The sequence below is a fragment of the Cottoperca gobio genome, chromosome 13 (assembly GCF_900634415.1).
Source record: "Cottoperca gobio chromosome 13, fCotGob3.1, whole genome shotgun sequence".
Lineage (NCBI taxonomy): Eukaryota > Metazoa > Chordata > Actinopteri > Perciformes > Bovichtidae > Cottoperca > Cottoperca gobio.
In genome coordinates this window covers 1,396,262-1,412,217 of record NC_041367.1, presented here as the reverse complement: position 1 = coordinate 1,412,217, position 15,956 = coordinate 1,396,262, and the positions used below count along the sequence as shown (strand labels likewise).

The window sequence follows — 15,956 nt, the reverse complement described above, 5'->3', positions numbered from 1 at the left end:
GCGAAGGAGTAGTGAAGGAGCAGTGAAGTGAAGGAGCAGTGAAGTGAAGGAGTAGTGAAGGAGCAGTGAAGTGAAGGAGCAGTGAAGTGAAGGAGCAGTGAAGTGAAGGAGCAGTGAAGTGAAGGAGCAGTGAAGCGAAGGAGCAGTGAAGCGAAGGAAGTGAAGGAGCAGTGAAGTGAAGGAGCAGTGAAGTGAAGGAGCAATGAAGGAGCAGTGAAGTGAAGGAGCAGTGAAGTGGAGCAGTGAAGTGAAGGAGCAGTGAAGTGAAGGAGCAGTGAAGCGAAGGAGCAGTGAAGTGAAGGAGATCTGCAGTTATTGCAGCTCCTCTGAGAATTGTTGTTGAGCAAGTTCATGTTTTGTTTCTAATTTGAGAAGTTCAGCTACGATTCTTGTAATTGTGTTGTACGAGGTTCTCACCTGTGCTGAGGGTCAGGAACAGGTGGGAACAGGTGGGAACAGGTGGGAACAGGTAGGAACAGGTGTTTCTCACAGATACAAATAAAAGTTAAATAAATGTTCACTTGTTTTCAGATGAAGAAAAAAGAAAGTTAGAAAATATTGTGACAATTTTTCCCGCTCATTTTCAGATAAGAAGGTAATTAAGTATCTTAGGAAAATGATAATGTATATAAATAATAATAATCCACCCCTTTAACAGATAATCATTTAGAGATTATCCCGACACAAAAAGGAGATTTTCCCAATTTTTTTAATCCTTTGTTTCACATATAAAAATAAACTTGTGGTTATCACCGTTCTTACGTCGTGAACACAGGAGAGGAAACTATGTGGACGTATTTCTCTCTTCACTTGATGGAGCTTCAATAATATATGTTGTAACATTTGTCTGATGATTTAAAAACATCAATATAAAAACAGCTTCCAGAAAACATGTCCACTAATGGAAAGAACTTCACCGAGTCGTGCAGATCTCTGCTGCTGAAGCAGCTTTCACTTTAAAATGATTAATATTATTGTGTTGCATCCAAACATCCTGCAGTGAGGACGTCCTCTCGTCATGTTCCTACAGGATGGAGAACACGTCCGTCTCCACGTGACCCAATGTGCTTCATCAGAGTTTAACAAAGAAAAGCAAACAACCATTCACAATGATAGATAAATACTTTACTACAAATATAAATACACACTACATGATCAAAAACCTGGAATGTGACTACATTTTGAAATCAACATTATAATGCTAATTGTTTTCCACTTACAATCAGGCAAGCGTTAGTCTAACACTAGAAGATACTAGCCGTTATTTACAAGGACGCTACATCAAATCCAGCTATTACCCACATCCCAAATCTGAACTTACAAAAAGGTTTTTGTTTAATTCAAAGACAAAAAGACCACGAGTTGTGCAATTCAGTGCAGTGGTGAGAGCGCTATGAGACTTCCTTGATACACACGTGAGGGGGGGGGGCGAGAAGGAGAGCTCGGAAAAGAATTAGAAAAATAAAAAACCGGGATGAAAGGAAACTCAGGAGACATCCAGAGCTTTGAAACGAGGCGAGTGCACGAGAGTGAACCGTCGTGAGCACTTTGTGAGCGTGTCCTTCTCTTTAAGGCTTTCAGAAGGAACGCCCTGATCTGACCCGACTCAGCCCGCCAGCGTTTAGTGCTACATGAAGTTCTGAGGACCGACGAGACGTTCTGGTGCCAGGAAACATTTTGTGCCACAAAAACGTGAAATCTTTATATATTTTTTAAAGTTAAGATGAAATGGTCTCTTACCTTCATAAACACACTTATAGCACTAATTAATTATAAGTGCTCATAAATATTCAGAAAAAATAATCATGTCACTCTTTATAAACCTCGTTACATCATCATGCATGATAATAAACATTTATAAAGACGTTTATAAAGACTTATAAATGTGTTTATAATGCATCATTATTAATATCATTACATCTGAAATGATTAAGTATACAAGTCATTATAAAATGCTTTATTATTAAAGATATTGTTAGAAATATGAATATTTACGAGGGTTTATAAAGAGCTATAAGCAGATTATAAAGTATTACAGACATAGAACGTGTGATAACATGACGGAGGTGCTGCAGCTCAGACTGAATGTTCCCGCTTCACCTGCGCACACGTCTCCAGTCAGTCTCATTCCTACAGCTTCAGAGCGCCATTTTATATATCAAGAGAGTCCCCCCCCCCTCCACCCCCCTGACAACCTACTGATGTAAAACCTCCTGAGAGTGATTTAAGGCCAACTAGTGAAAGAAAAGAAAAGTGAACAAAAAGAGGAAAATCTGATCAGCGAGAGTCACTGCGAGCAACTATCCACTACACATGATGCTTTATACAGGGGGGGGTACATGTTACAGTAATATGCAGGTCATGTGCCACAGGAACAAGCAGAGTGTATGTTTGTACGAGTCAGAGGTTTAGAGAAACATAACTTTACAGTGCAGTAATAAAAGCATCGGAAACATTAATATCATGTAAACACTAATATCAATACCATTCCTCCCATAGGAGAAATAATTAGGATGCATGCATGCACACACACACACACACACACACACACACACACACACACACACACACACACACACACACACACACACACACACACACACACCATTGTGCTTCGGGTCAGAGCAAAAAGTTGAAAATTAGTCACATTTACTGTCATGTAGGACAGAGTGAAATTAAATGTTTGAGAAGCATTAAGGAATGTGTAGGGCAACGCTAACAACACACACACACACTCTCATACACACACTCATACACACACACATACACACACACTCATACATACACACACACACACACTCTCTCTCACACACTCATACACACACACACACACACACACACTCTCTCACACACTCATACACACACACACTCTCTCACACACACTCATACACACACACTCTCACACACACACACACTCTCTCACACACACTCTCTCACACACACTCACACAGGCCTGGTTGCAGCTGAAGATCCCAGGGGTGATGGGGAGATATGCTGTACAAAGGGGTTTCCATGACATTGGAAGAGTGGGCGGAGCCCGGTTGGGTTGAGCCAATCAGCGTGAAGAGAAGCCTGTTGCTAAGCTACAGCCAACCACCTGCGTCACATCCCAGATCTGAGGAAACAAACAGCCAATAATAATAAGGATAATAATAATAATAATAATAATAATAATAATAATAATAATAATAACAATAACACGAGGATAATAATAATAATAATAATAATAATAACAAGGATAATAATAATAATAATGATAATAATAATAATAACAATAACAACGAGGATAATAATAATAATAAGGATAATAATAATAATAACAATAACAACGAGGATAATAATAATAATAAGGATAATAATAATAATAATAATACTAATAATAATAATAATAATAATACTAATAATAATGATGAATAATAGGAAGAAGAACAATAATAATAATAACAACAACAAGGATAATAATAATAAGAATAATGATAATAATAAGAATAATAAGGATAATAATAATGATGATAATAATAATAATAAGATTATTTTTCTAATGGATTAGTTGACGATCGTCGTCGCTTTAATGTTTTGTTAATTAGCACTAAACATAAAGTACAGCGGACGTTGATGGGTAGGTCATTAGTTTTGCGGGTCATCTAGTCAAAATTTCAAAGGATCACCAAATAAATCACTTCTGAATCGACAGGTGAGAAACTGAAAGCTTCACACCTGTGATGTCGACGCCCTGAAACCTCAAAGGTTGTTTTGTCCTTAGAAGACTTTGAGTTTGGATCAAGCATTTATATGCAGACCCCCCTGATTTATATGCAGACCCCCCTGATTTATATGCAGACCCCCTGATTTATATGCAGACCCCCTGATTTATATGCAGACCCCCTGATTTATATGCAGACCCCTGATTTATATGCAGACCCCCTGATTTCATACCAGGAATCTGAAATAACACAATCTTGAGAAACTGATGAACTGATGTTGACCTTAACGATGCGGTCGCTTCCACAGGTGACCATCAGGCCTCTGGACGGGTCCATGTCCATGTGGGCGATGTTGTGCTTCCCCTCGTGGAACGTGGCCAACGGTGTTCGACTGCCACACACACACATACACACACACACACACACACACACACACACACACACACACACACTTTGTTACAACATTCCCAGCAGTGTTTCTCAAACTCTTATCTGAAATGTTGAAATGTTTTCAGGACAGAACCGACTGACAACATATAATAAAAGTAAAAGCCTAAATAAGAAGCACAGCGCTGCACCATCAGTGTCGGATTAACAGAAACACTTCATCAGTAAATTAATGGGAAACCTATTTTTTGTCCTCGTGCAACAAAACTACGACGACATCGTAGTTAAACTGAGTCGTTCTGATGTTGCACAGTTTCTTCTTCTTCTGCTACTTTACAACCATCGAAGCTGCAGAAACGATTAAGTTAAGAAATTAAGAACATTTGCATTTATTTTATAGCACTTATTAAAGTCTAATTATTTGAGGAGCTATACATCACAGGTATTATCTCAGTGAACTCTAAAGTACCCGGTTTGAGAAGCCCTTTACTCACTCTTCTTCTTTGACGGTGTCAAAGCAGGCGTCACACACCCGCACCGGGAACTCGAAGCCCATGATTGGGAATGTGGTGCGTTTAGAACTACACTTCCCACACACAGCCTTCCCACACTTCCTGCAGTGGTGCTGCACAGAGGAAACACATCAAATCAAACATCAGCTGACGGGCGGAATCACAGCTGCTGAGGTGGGACGTCCTACCTGTCGGAGCCCCAGGGTCTTAGTGTCCCACATCTGCTTGATGTTCCAGAAGAAAGGCTGCTCGCACTTCTGACAGGAGTCGCAGTCCAACCACTGCGGCGCCTGAAGGTGCACGAGCAGGTCATGGCTACGATTAAACAGGACTTTACTCACGCAAAGAGAAACAGCCGTGAGACGTCACATCAGCATAAAGACTTTAAATGGAGATTAATCCGTGACTTTGGAAACAAAATGCATTTATGAAAATAAATAATCATTTAATCAGATTTAAAAAGAAATAAAATGTTGTATATCCTGTGAAGAGTTCTTCAAACATTAAACATCTTGTATTTATTTGTGTGACAGTGATGCAAACCTCTTCTCTCTGCGTGTCCATGTTCCACACCGCCATGCCGCCGTCAGCCGAGCACGACACCAACTGCCGGGTCAGCTGGAGGTAACGCAGGGACTGAACGCGCTCGCTGAGGCGGAACAAAGGGAGAGAACATTAGTGAAGCGGAGGAGACGAGAGAGAGCGCAGGACGTCTGAGAGATGAGCTCTGAGCATCCGGCACGCAGCAGCGCTTTGTTGATGACTCCTACAGGGGGGGGGGTGAAATATGTATGAAGAAGTAGCCGTAGAGATAAAAGCAGAGTGGGGACAGCTGTTGTTGGTGACACCACCCTCTCACACACACACACACACACACACACACACACACACACACACACGACTCACTGGTGTCCCTGCAGCAGTAGCGTCCGTCCTTTGCGGCCCCCGATGTCCCACATGATGACGCTGTGGTCGGAGGCGCCGGAGAACAGCAGCCTCTGCACAGGGTCCCACCACAGGGTTGCTATGCTACCTGCAGGGCACAAAGAAGAAACACACCTGTTACAGGTTATAATGAGCTGCAAGAGACTCAGCGGCTCCACCTGGTGCATGCTGGGAGAATGACAGGAAGCTCCTCAACTCTTAATAAATAAAAGAGGAAGAAGCCGACGTGCTGCTGGATTATTGTGGCCACAGATGAGTTTATGGGATTACAGTGAGCGTAATGTCGTGTTCAGATGATCGACCATCTGCTCACGCAGGCGGCGTGTTCTTCATACGATCACTTCCCTGATATCTGCTCAGTCTAACCACGTTTAATACTTTGAGCCGAGACATCAGGAGGACGAGTCTGTAACTATAAAGCCTGAAGGAGGTCGGACCTTTCATCCGTCTTCAAATGTGATCAATCAGAATCTACATTCAATATTTGGGAGGAACTCCTGCTCGTGCACAGCGTGAAGACATTAATATGGAGTATTATTAATATGAGCGTCAAGGCAGATCAGTGAGAGAGGCAGGAAGGTATTGTTGAGTCGGGCACCACATCATCATCATCATCATCATCATCATCATCATCATCATCATCATCATCATCATCATCATCATCATCATCATCATCATCACCACCATCATCATCATCATCATCACTCTCTTCTCAACAAGCTCATCAGCACGTGATAAATGTCCAGAGAAGAACCGTCTCACAGGCTCATTTATATCGTGGGATCTATTTTCTTGGCTTCTAGTGCGCTGAATACAAATCCCATCGACATCATCCAAAACACATGACGGGATTTCTTGGGCATGTTCACCGCGGCCACACGTGCTTCTCTTCAGCGTGTAGAAGTCTGCACGCTGCGTCTTTACCTTCGTGGCCCTTCAGGGTAGTGATGGTGGAGTACGTCTGCTTCTCCAGTTTCAGCAGCGTGATCTGTCCCGAGTAGTCACCAATAAAGGCGTGCTGCGTCTCGTGATCGTATCTGAGGCGGGAGTCAGGGCTGAAACACAAGCATTGTCAGACGGGCCGCACACACACACACACACACACACACACACACACACACACACACACACACACACACACACACACACACACACACACACACACACACACACACACACACACACACACACACACACACACACACACACACACACACACACACACACACACACACACACACACACACACACACACACACACACACACACACACACACACACACACGCGGAGTGATTCAAGGATACTGGAGGCAGGAGGCCCAGGCCGTGAAGTAGTGTCTCCCCAGCATGCTGCCACTCTGGGTGCACATCCAGCTCACACTCTTGTCGTGGCCGGTGCTCACCACCCACTCACTCTCCAGGGAGAACACCATGTCTGACACACGGTTCTGGTGGGCTGCAACACACATTGAAAGACATTTAAAGACATCAGCTTAGATTAATCAGTTCAGTCACGTTGTCAAAGAAGAGCAGAGCATTTCATTGTGTTTGTGTCCGAGCTCCACCTCAGACTCATGTGCTCTCCTGATCCGAGCAGAAGCTGCGCTGAGTGTCGCTGTAATCCAGACTGAGACAGACGGATCCTTCACTGGTCCATCTGGGATCCCATCTGAACGTGAAGGTGCACACTGTTGTTGCACTATACACCATACAGGATGGGAAACCCTGCGACCGTCAGCGTGTTCTGTTTGTTGACATGTTTTCATGTTTTGCAGTTGAAATGGAAAACATGTTGGTTTCTTTGAACATCTAGCAGAGAGAGCTGCACCATGTGAACATCATGAAGGTTGTGCAGCGTTGTTCAAACCAAACCACTTTATTTTAAATCAGTTTGCATTTCCTCTGACTCCGGTGTGTTCATGAGCTTCAAGTCCTCTGGTAATATAAAGAAGTCAGATTGTATAGAAGTCTATGAGAACATCTTTCTACTTCTCTCTAACCTCCAGCAGGAGGAGACTCCTCTGGTTCTATAGAAGTCTATGAGAAAATGTTTCTACTTCTCTTTAACCTCCAGCAGGAGGCGACTCCTCTGGTTGTATAAAAGTCTATGAGAAAATGTTTCTACTTCTCTTTAACCTCCAGCAGGAGGAGACTCCTCTGGTTCTATAGAAGTCTATGAGAAAATGTTTCTACTTCTCTTTAACCTCCAGCAGGAGGAGACTCCTCTGGTTGTATAAAAGTCTATGAGAAAATGTTTCTACTTCTCTTTAACCTCCAGTAGGAGGAGACTCCTCTGGTTCTATAGAAGTCTATGAGAAAATGTTTCTACTTCTCTTTAACCTCCAGCAGGAGGCGACTCCTCTGGTTGTATAAAAGTCTATGAGAAAATGTTTCTACTTCTCTTTAACCTCCAGCAGGGGGAGACTCCTCTGGTTCTATAGAAGTCTATGAGAACATGTTTCTACTTCTCTCTAACATCCAGCAGGGGGAGACTCCTCTGGTTCTATAGAAGTCTATGAGAAAATGTTTCTGCTTCTCTCTTGATTTATTACCTCAGTAACATTTTCCTGATGAGTTCATGTCTGTAGTCTTCTTCAACATGATGTTCATTTAGTAACTTACGTTCATCTTTAGAGGGAAATAGATGACATGTTTTAGGGCGGGGCTACCTTGTGATTGACAGGTCTGTGTTTTCCTCTTATAACTTTAACCCTTTCACAGTTAAAGTACTTTTTTTGGTTGTGTTTAGCTCCACCCTCACATTTAACTTCTGGTTGCCAAAACAAAACCAAGATGGCGAAGTCCAAAACGCCAAACTCGCTTAATTAAAAAACCGTCGTAGGTGACGTCACAGTAACTACGTCCACTTGTTTTATACAATGCATGCACGTGACTCTTTCCTGTCGGGAGTTCATTTGTCCGACACCACTTGAATGTAGCACGAATGTGAGTGGGCGCACTGATTTCTGGGAAGAACGACAATGTGTGTTCCAGCAGGACTGTAGGTGCTCAGAGAGTTTATCACACACCTGAAGGACTTTTTCATTTTGGGGGACTTCTCTCGGACTGCTCTGACAAAATGGTGAGTGCACGAGCACCATTATCACCTGTTGGCAATACCACGTGCTGCACTGTAATAACAGTCCACTGCTGTGTGTCCTTAATGCAGACAGTGATTGTATTACTGCTTTCTTACCGCACATCAGGTCGTGAGGCTCCTTCCTTGAGCAAAGGTTGTGTCATTCCTGATATGTGTACGTGGAAACATCACGTCAGATGAATCACACTTCATTATAAAGTGAGATCAAAGTGCAAAGCTGGATGGACTGGCTTCTGCAATATTGTGTCTGAGGTAATTCTTCCTAATGTTGCAGACATGCCTTTACAATTTAATTAAGATCACTCAAAACAATCCTAATCTTTCTTTGTGTTCTGTTACTGAACAGCTGCTTGCTGCTGCACCTCAGGGCAAAGAGCTCTTTCACGTCCCTTGCACAACGACCTTGTGGTGACTGTAGTGCACTCACAGGTGCTGCAGACGTGTTGTACTTCCCTGATGTTCATTCACATTTCTACTTGTGAAATCTAACTACTGTGTGGTGCAACCCTCACACATGAGGGGGTTTTCTGTAGCTGCAGGCAGCTCTATGTGGGAGTGTTATTATTGTGTGTGCATGTTTGCTTCATTGTATGTCTGCGTTGCACAAGCTACACATTAACCCCATTGTAGCTGCATCTACCCTTCACGAGATGTTCCTTCTGCTCTTTTTCCTCCCAGATGCACTTCCTGTGCTGTTCAGCCGGCAGGGAAGCTGCGACTGCAGAAATGGTTCACACCTGTAACAGACCGGGAGAAGAAGAAGGTGAATCCGGGACATGACGATGTTAGTGTTGGCCCGCCAGCCCCGCTCCTGCAACTTCCTCCACTGGAGGGACCTGAAGATCGTTTATAAGAGGTGCAAGAGACACGTCTGAGTTCACAGCTCATAGTGCTCAGGACACATTCCTTCCTATGCAAATGCTGTTTAAATCATTTGCTCATAGTACTTGAGTAGTGTGCTCAGAGCAGGGGTGCCCACACCTGTTCCCCTCGGAGGGCCAGAACTGAAACTTAATGGTGGGCTACGCGCCAAAAGCAAACCGTAAACGGCGCCTATCTTGATGAACCGGGCACTTGTACCGTAAAGGTGCAGATAAACGTGCAACACACACACACACCACACACGTCCTCATTTCTATCAGCAGTACGTACTGGCACAGACGGGCGCGCTTTATTGTGCAATAAAACAAAGAGAGACGTCCCGTAGTGTCTGTTGGCGGACGTGGCTGCGCTGCTGCGTGGATGTTGCACTTTTACGGCTTAGCGCAGGCGCTGACCAACTCTGTTCGCAGTTTGCTACAGAACTGCTGATCCAAATAACTTCACGTTCACTTCACTGCACTCCCTCCGGCCCTCAGCGACACACACGCCGAGTGTGGAGTAGATCGGCCGCGAGGGGTTGGCGAGACAATCAAAAGTTAGATAACCACACCATAAAAGTTGTGTTTTAATAATCCTTTGCTTGTGATCACGACGAGAGGTTTCCACTCTAATGAAGTCGAGACCATCTGGATTTACACAGCAGCAAACCAACACACACGTGATCTCGTGACACTCGTCATGACGCAGTCGAGACGACAGTCCTGCAGGTAAAGTGTTCGCTGGAGCACCTCTCACTGCGTTTAATGATTAACGTGCGTCCTTGTTGCTCGTGCTTCAAAATACACACAAAGACGGTCCCACCCTTTCTCAACATGTATAAATAGAGTGTTTGACCTTTACTCTGTAAAGCACAATGGTCACACACACACACACACACACACACCCGTCTTAGTATCAGGAGCAGTGTGTGTGTCAATGTCATTTATCGTCTTTCAATGGAATTATATTATATAAAATCCTGATGCACAATTAAATTGTCTAAATAATAACAAGCAGTCAGTTAAATGTGATGAACAAACGGTGCATATATGGACATATTTATATATATTATATATATATATATTATATATACTCTATATTATTAACTGAACCTGTTATGTTTATGTTGCTCTAAAGGTTTTAATTTGATTAAGTTAGTACACAGTTACAGTCTCTTGTTATTATCACATTATTATTATTATTATTATATATTCTTCTCTACATTGCGGCGGCCATTGTGTAACCTCTGCCTCTTCTCCTCCACACGCAGGTATGCCAGCCTGTACTTCTGCACGGGTCTGGGGAACGAGGACAACGAGCTGCTGTCCCTGGAGGTGCTGCACAGATATGTGGAGCTGCTGGATAAATACTTGGGAACGTAAGTCGAGCTGAACGTGAAGTGCCTCCTCGCACAACCCTCAGGAAACAGCCTCCTGCAGCCTCTGACGTTTAAAACATAAGATTTGCAGTAAGTAAAGAACTGTGAATGGAGCCGCGCTTAAACAACAAACTATCTGAAAACATCTGTTTACAACCCTGCAGAATAATGAAGTCTCATTTCACACACACGACCTTCACCTCAAAGATCCCGCTGTGGAAGGTATGTGAGATGATTAGTGATATTTGAAGTCGTGTGTGTGTGAAGTCGTGACAGACGACTGCATGAGTTGTGTGAGAGGAAACAGATGTTTTTCAGATAAACTCCATTCATCAAGACTTCTCTCTGATTCTTTGTTCACCGCAGCAGAGAACAGAAACACCTGGAAGATGACACAACCTTTACTTACTTGTACTGCAAGTCTTCTTTATGTGAACATCTGTAGCAGGAAATAAAACGTGTATATGTCTCTATATTACAGTTTGATTAACGGTCCTCTGGTAACGCTCTTAAAGCAAGAGACACACACACACACACACACACACACACACACACACACACACACACACACACACACACACACACACACACACACACACACACACGTCTGACTCCCCCTGGTGTCCACAAGCAGCCTCTGCTCCAGAGTCTCCTCCCCTCACTGCTGTTTTTACATCTTATTTTCTTCATCAGACATTTGTATATCTCTCTAAACCTTCAGGGTAAAGGTGTTCATCATCTCCTCTCATGGTGTGAAATGACCGCCCCCGCACATTGTTTCTGTTTCAGGTGTGTGAGCTGGACATCATCTTTAACTTTGAGAAGGCTTACTTCATCCTGGACGAGTTCCTGATGGAAGGAGAAGTTCTAGAAACATCCAAAGTGGCTGTGAGTGTTTCCATGGAGGAGTCTGACACACTCCAGGAGGTACTTTAACACACTATATGCAGTATAACACAAAATACACACAACACACGACAGTATGATATAATATAATAATATAAATCACTGAACTCACATTTCTTCTCATTTCATGTTCTACTGGTTTGTGAAATTGGCTCTGCAATGTTTGTTTTTTTAGGAAACTTAAATTCAGATTACTTGATTGAGCTTTAAATATAAATATTTTACCCAACAGAACAATTGTTTTTATTATCTTTAAATTATGTGTAAATTAAATAAATGTTGAGTGTATAATATGATATTATGTAATATGATATAATATGTATATAATATAATATAATATGATATAATATGATATAATACGTATATAATATAATATAATATGATATAATATGTATATAATATAATATAATATAATAAAATATGTATATAATATAATATAATATAATATGATATAATATGTATATAATATAATATAATATGATATAATATGTATATAATATAATATAATATGATATAATATGATATAATATAATATAATATGATATAATAATATAATAAAATAATAATATAATATGATATAATATATAATATGATAAAATAATATAATATGATATAATATATAATATGATATAATATATAATATATAATATGATATAATATATAATATGATATAATATATAATATGATATAATAATATAATATAATATGAAATAATATAATATAATATAACATGTATATAATATAATATAATGTAATATGATATGATATAATATAATATAACATGTATATAATATAATATAATATAACATGTATATAATATATTATGATATAATATGTATATAATATAATATGATATAATATGTATATAATATAATGTAATATGATATGATATAATATAATATAACATGTATATAATATAATATAACATGTATATAATATGATATAATATGTATATAATATAATGTAATATGATATAATATAATATAATATAATATAATATAATGTAATGTAATGTAATATAATGTAATGTGATGTGATATGATATAATATGATATAATATAATTTAATATAATATGATATAATGTAATATGATGATATAATATAATATGATATAATATAATATGATATGATATAATATAATATAATATGATATAATATAATATAATGTAATATGATATAATATTATGTAACATTATATTATATAATATAATATAATGTAATACAATGTAATGTGATATAATATAATATGATATAATATAATATAATATAATTTAATATCATTTAATATAATATGATATAATATAATTTAATATAATGTAATGTGATATGATATAATATAATTTAATATATAATATGATATAATATGATATAATATAATGTAATATGATATAATATAATTTAATATAAAGTAATATATAATATAATATATAATATGATATAATATAATATAATATGATATAATATAATATAATGTAATGTAATGTGATATGATATAATATCATTTAATATATAATATGATATAATATGATATAATATAATGTAATATGATATAATATCATTTAATATAAAGTAATATATAATATAATATAATATAATGTAATATGATATAATATAATATAATATGATATAATATAATATAATATAATATGATATAATATAATATAATATATAATATAATATAATGTAATATGATATAATATAATATATAATATGATATAATATAATATGATATAATATAATATAATATAATATGATATAATATAATTTAATATATAATATAATATAATATATAATATGATATAATATAATATAATGTAATATGATATGATATGATATAATATGATATAATATAATATAATATATAATATGATATAATATAATATGATATAATATAATATAATGTAATATGATATAATATGATATAATATGATATAATATAATATGATATAATATAATATATAATATGATATAATATAATATAATGTAATATGATATAATATAATATATAATATGATATAATATAATATGATATAATATAATATAATGTAATATGATATGATATGATATAATATGATATAATATAATATGATATAATATAATATAATATAATATGATATAATATAATATGATATAATATGTTATAATATAATATAATATAATATGATATAATATAATATGATATAATATAATATAATATAATATAATATAATATGATATAATATGATATAATATAATATAATATAATATATAATATGATATAATATAATATAATATAATATGATATAATATAATGTATAATATGATATAATATAATATAATATGATATAATATAATATAATGTAATATGATATGATATGATATAATATGATATAATATAATATGATATAATATAATATATAATATGATATAATATAATATAATGTAATATGATATAATATAATATATAATATGATATAATATAATATGATATAATATAATATAATGTAATATGATATGATATGATATAATATGATATGATATAATATGATATAATTTAATATAATATGATATGATATAATATGATATGATATAATATGATATAATTTAATATAATATGATATGATATAATATGATATGATATAATATGATATAATTTAATATAATGTAATATAATATAATATATTACATTATTACATTATTTATATTAAATATTAAATGAATCTTCTCAGAAGCTACAGACTCTTAGTGAACGCAGGTTTTTCTTATCACTCATATGAAATGTGTTTTTATTTGTCTCCTATCACAGACGATGGAGGAATACATGAGTAAACCTGCGTACTGAGCCGAGAGAAGACTTGAAGGTTTATTATCACTCCGCACCATTTTATTTAGTGATTAATAATGAATCATTTCAGCACTGGTCGTACAAACCGCAACTCTGGAGATTTTCTACTTCGTTTTTTAAGGATTGTAATTATATCTGGATCCGTAAGTGCCTTTTAAGCCTCATGTTTATTAATCTCAGGGTTTTATGACTCAACAGAGTCTTTTTCTTTCCTCCTCCAGTTTGTGGAAATACATGTTTTCATATTTAAAAATGTTTTCGTAATCTCAATGGTGACACATTTCAACCGATGGCGAGTAAATGAAGAAACACTGCACAGTAAGGAAAAAATAAAGTCAACGCTTTATTAACCTCAAGTCACATATGACCACATTTAAGAAAGTGTGTGTGTGTGTGTGTGTGTGTGTGTGTGGTGTGTGTGTGTGTGTGTGTGTGTGTGTGTGTGTGTGTGTGTGTGTGTGTGTGTGTGTGTGTGTGTGTGTGTGTGTGTGTGTGTGTGTGTCACATGTTCTGGTTGTTAAGTGTTGAGCAACAAACTCATTAAAAGAAAATCATCAAATGAATGTCTGAACACATTTCTGCTAATAAATATGAACTCTTGTAACCCTACAGAATAACTAAAGTTGACTGCGTGTTTTATTCTTCAAAATACTTTATTTGCACCCTGTCCCTCCACCAACACAATATATATATATATATGTATATCTATCTATAGCAGTCTTTATATTGCGTGGGCAGGTTTGGCTTCACTATCACGTTCTTCACTTCCAGGGTTCAGGAAGCTGAGCAGCTTCATCACCGCCTCGTTATCAAAGCCTTCGCCCCTCTCTTCCTCCTCAGTCTGTCTCTTTTCATTCGGGCTTTTATCTGAGTCCATTTGATCAAAATAAGCCTGTATCGCCTGTTCGAAAGAGCCCGTCACGCTCTGCCCCACTTCGTCTCGCTTTTGGCTCGCTTTGTTGTTCCTGTACGCGGGGTTTGGATACTGTGCCAACATCTGAGCCGCTAAATAAGCCGCCAGCTCATCCTCGTCCACGGTGTCGTCGTAGTCGTCCTTTAATGTGCTGGGAAGGCGCCGCTGCGTGGGAGCGGATTCCCCCGAACGCCCCAGGGGCTGAGTGTGAAGTCGTGACGGCGAGCTTTTGTGCTGCTTCCTGACAGGAGCTCGATCCTCCGCGCCGCCCAGGCCCAGGATGTTGAGGATCTCTTCTGTCCGCCGCTCTTCGGGAGTCTTTTGTCTGTCAGGAAAGCGTCTGTTGTAGAATGTCTTCTTCGGGGACGTCGGAGACGGCTTGCTTCCTGCTCGTTCTAATTGGTTGCTCTTTCGTGACTTGTCTTG

The 15,956-nt window shown here is 37.7% G+C and overlaps 1 protein-coding gene, 1 long non-coding RNA gene and 1 pseudogene across 2 annotated transcripts; 2 read left to right on the top strand and 1 right to left on the bottom strand.

Moving 5' to 3' along the window:
- Nucleotides 1-2,838: 2,838 nt before the first annotated feature.
- wdfy1 (WD repeat and FYVE domain containing 1) lies at nucleotides 2,839-7,032 on the bottom strand. The gene is made up of 8 exons (XM_029445965.1): nucleotides 6,854-7,032; nucleotides 6,473-6,585; nucleotides 5,510-5,636; nucleotides 5,147-5,252; nucleotides 4,792-4,893; nucleotides 4,586-4,716; nucleotides 3,987-4,095; nucleotides 2,839-3,115 (listed from the first exon to the last, which is right to left on the bottom strand). Exons 1-8 carry the CDS (start codon nucleotides 7,015-7,017, stop codon nucleotides 3,056-3,058), a joined length of 912 nt encoding a protein of 303 aa, XP_029301825.1. The 5' UTR covers nucleotides 7,018-7,032; the 3' UTR covers nucleotides 2,839-3,055.
- Nucleotides 7,033-8,348: 1,316 nt separating this feature from the next.
- On the top strand, nucleotides 8,349-9,045 carry LOC115017658 (uncharacterized). The gene is made up of 3 exons (XR_003833269.1): nucleotides 8,349-8,630; nucleotides 8,755-8,846; nucleotides 8,995-9,045. It is a non-coding gene; the product is annotated as an uncharacterized LOC115017658 (long non-coding RNA).
- A 117-nt stretch (nucleotides 9,046-9,162) lies between these two features.
- On the top strand, nucleotides 9,163-11,740 carry LOC115017739 (AP-1 complex subunit sigma-2-like; annotated as a pseudogene).
- Nucleotides 11,741-15,956: the final 4,216 nt, after the last annotated feature.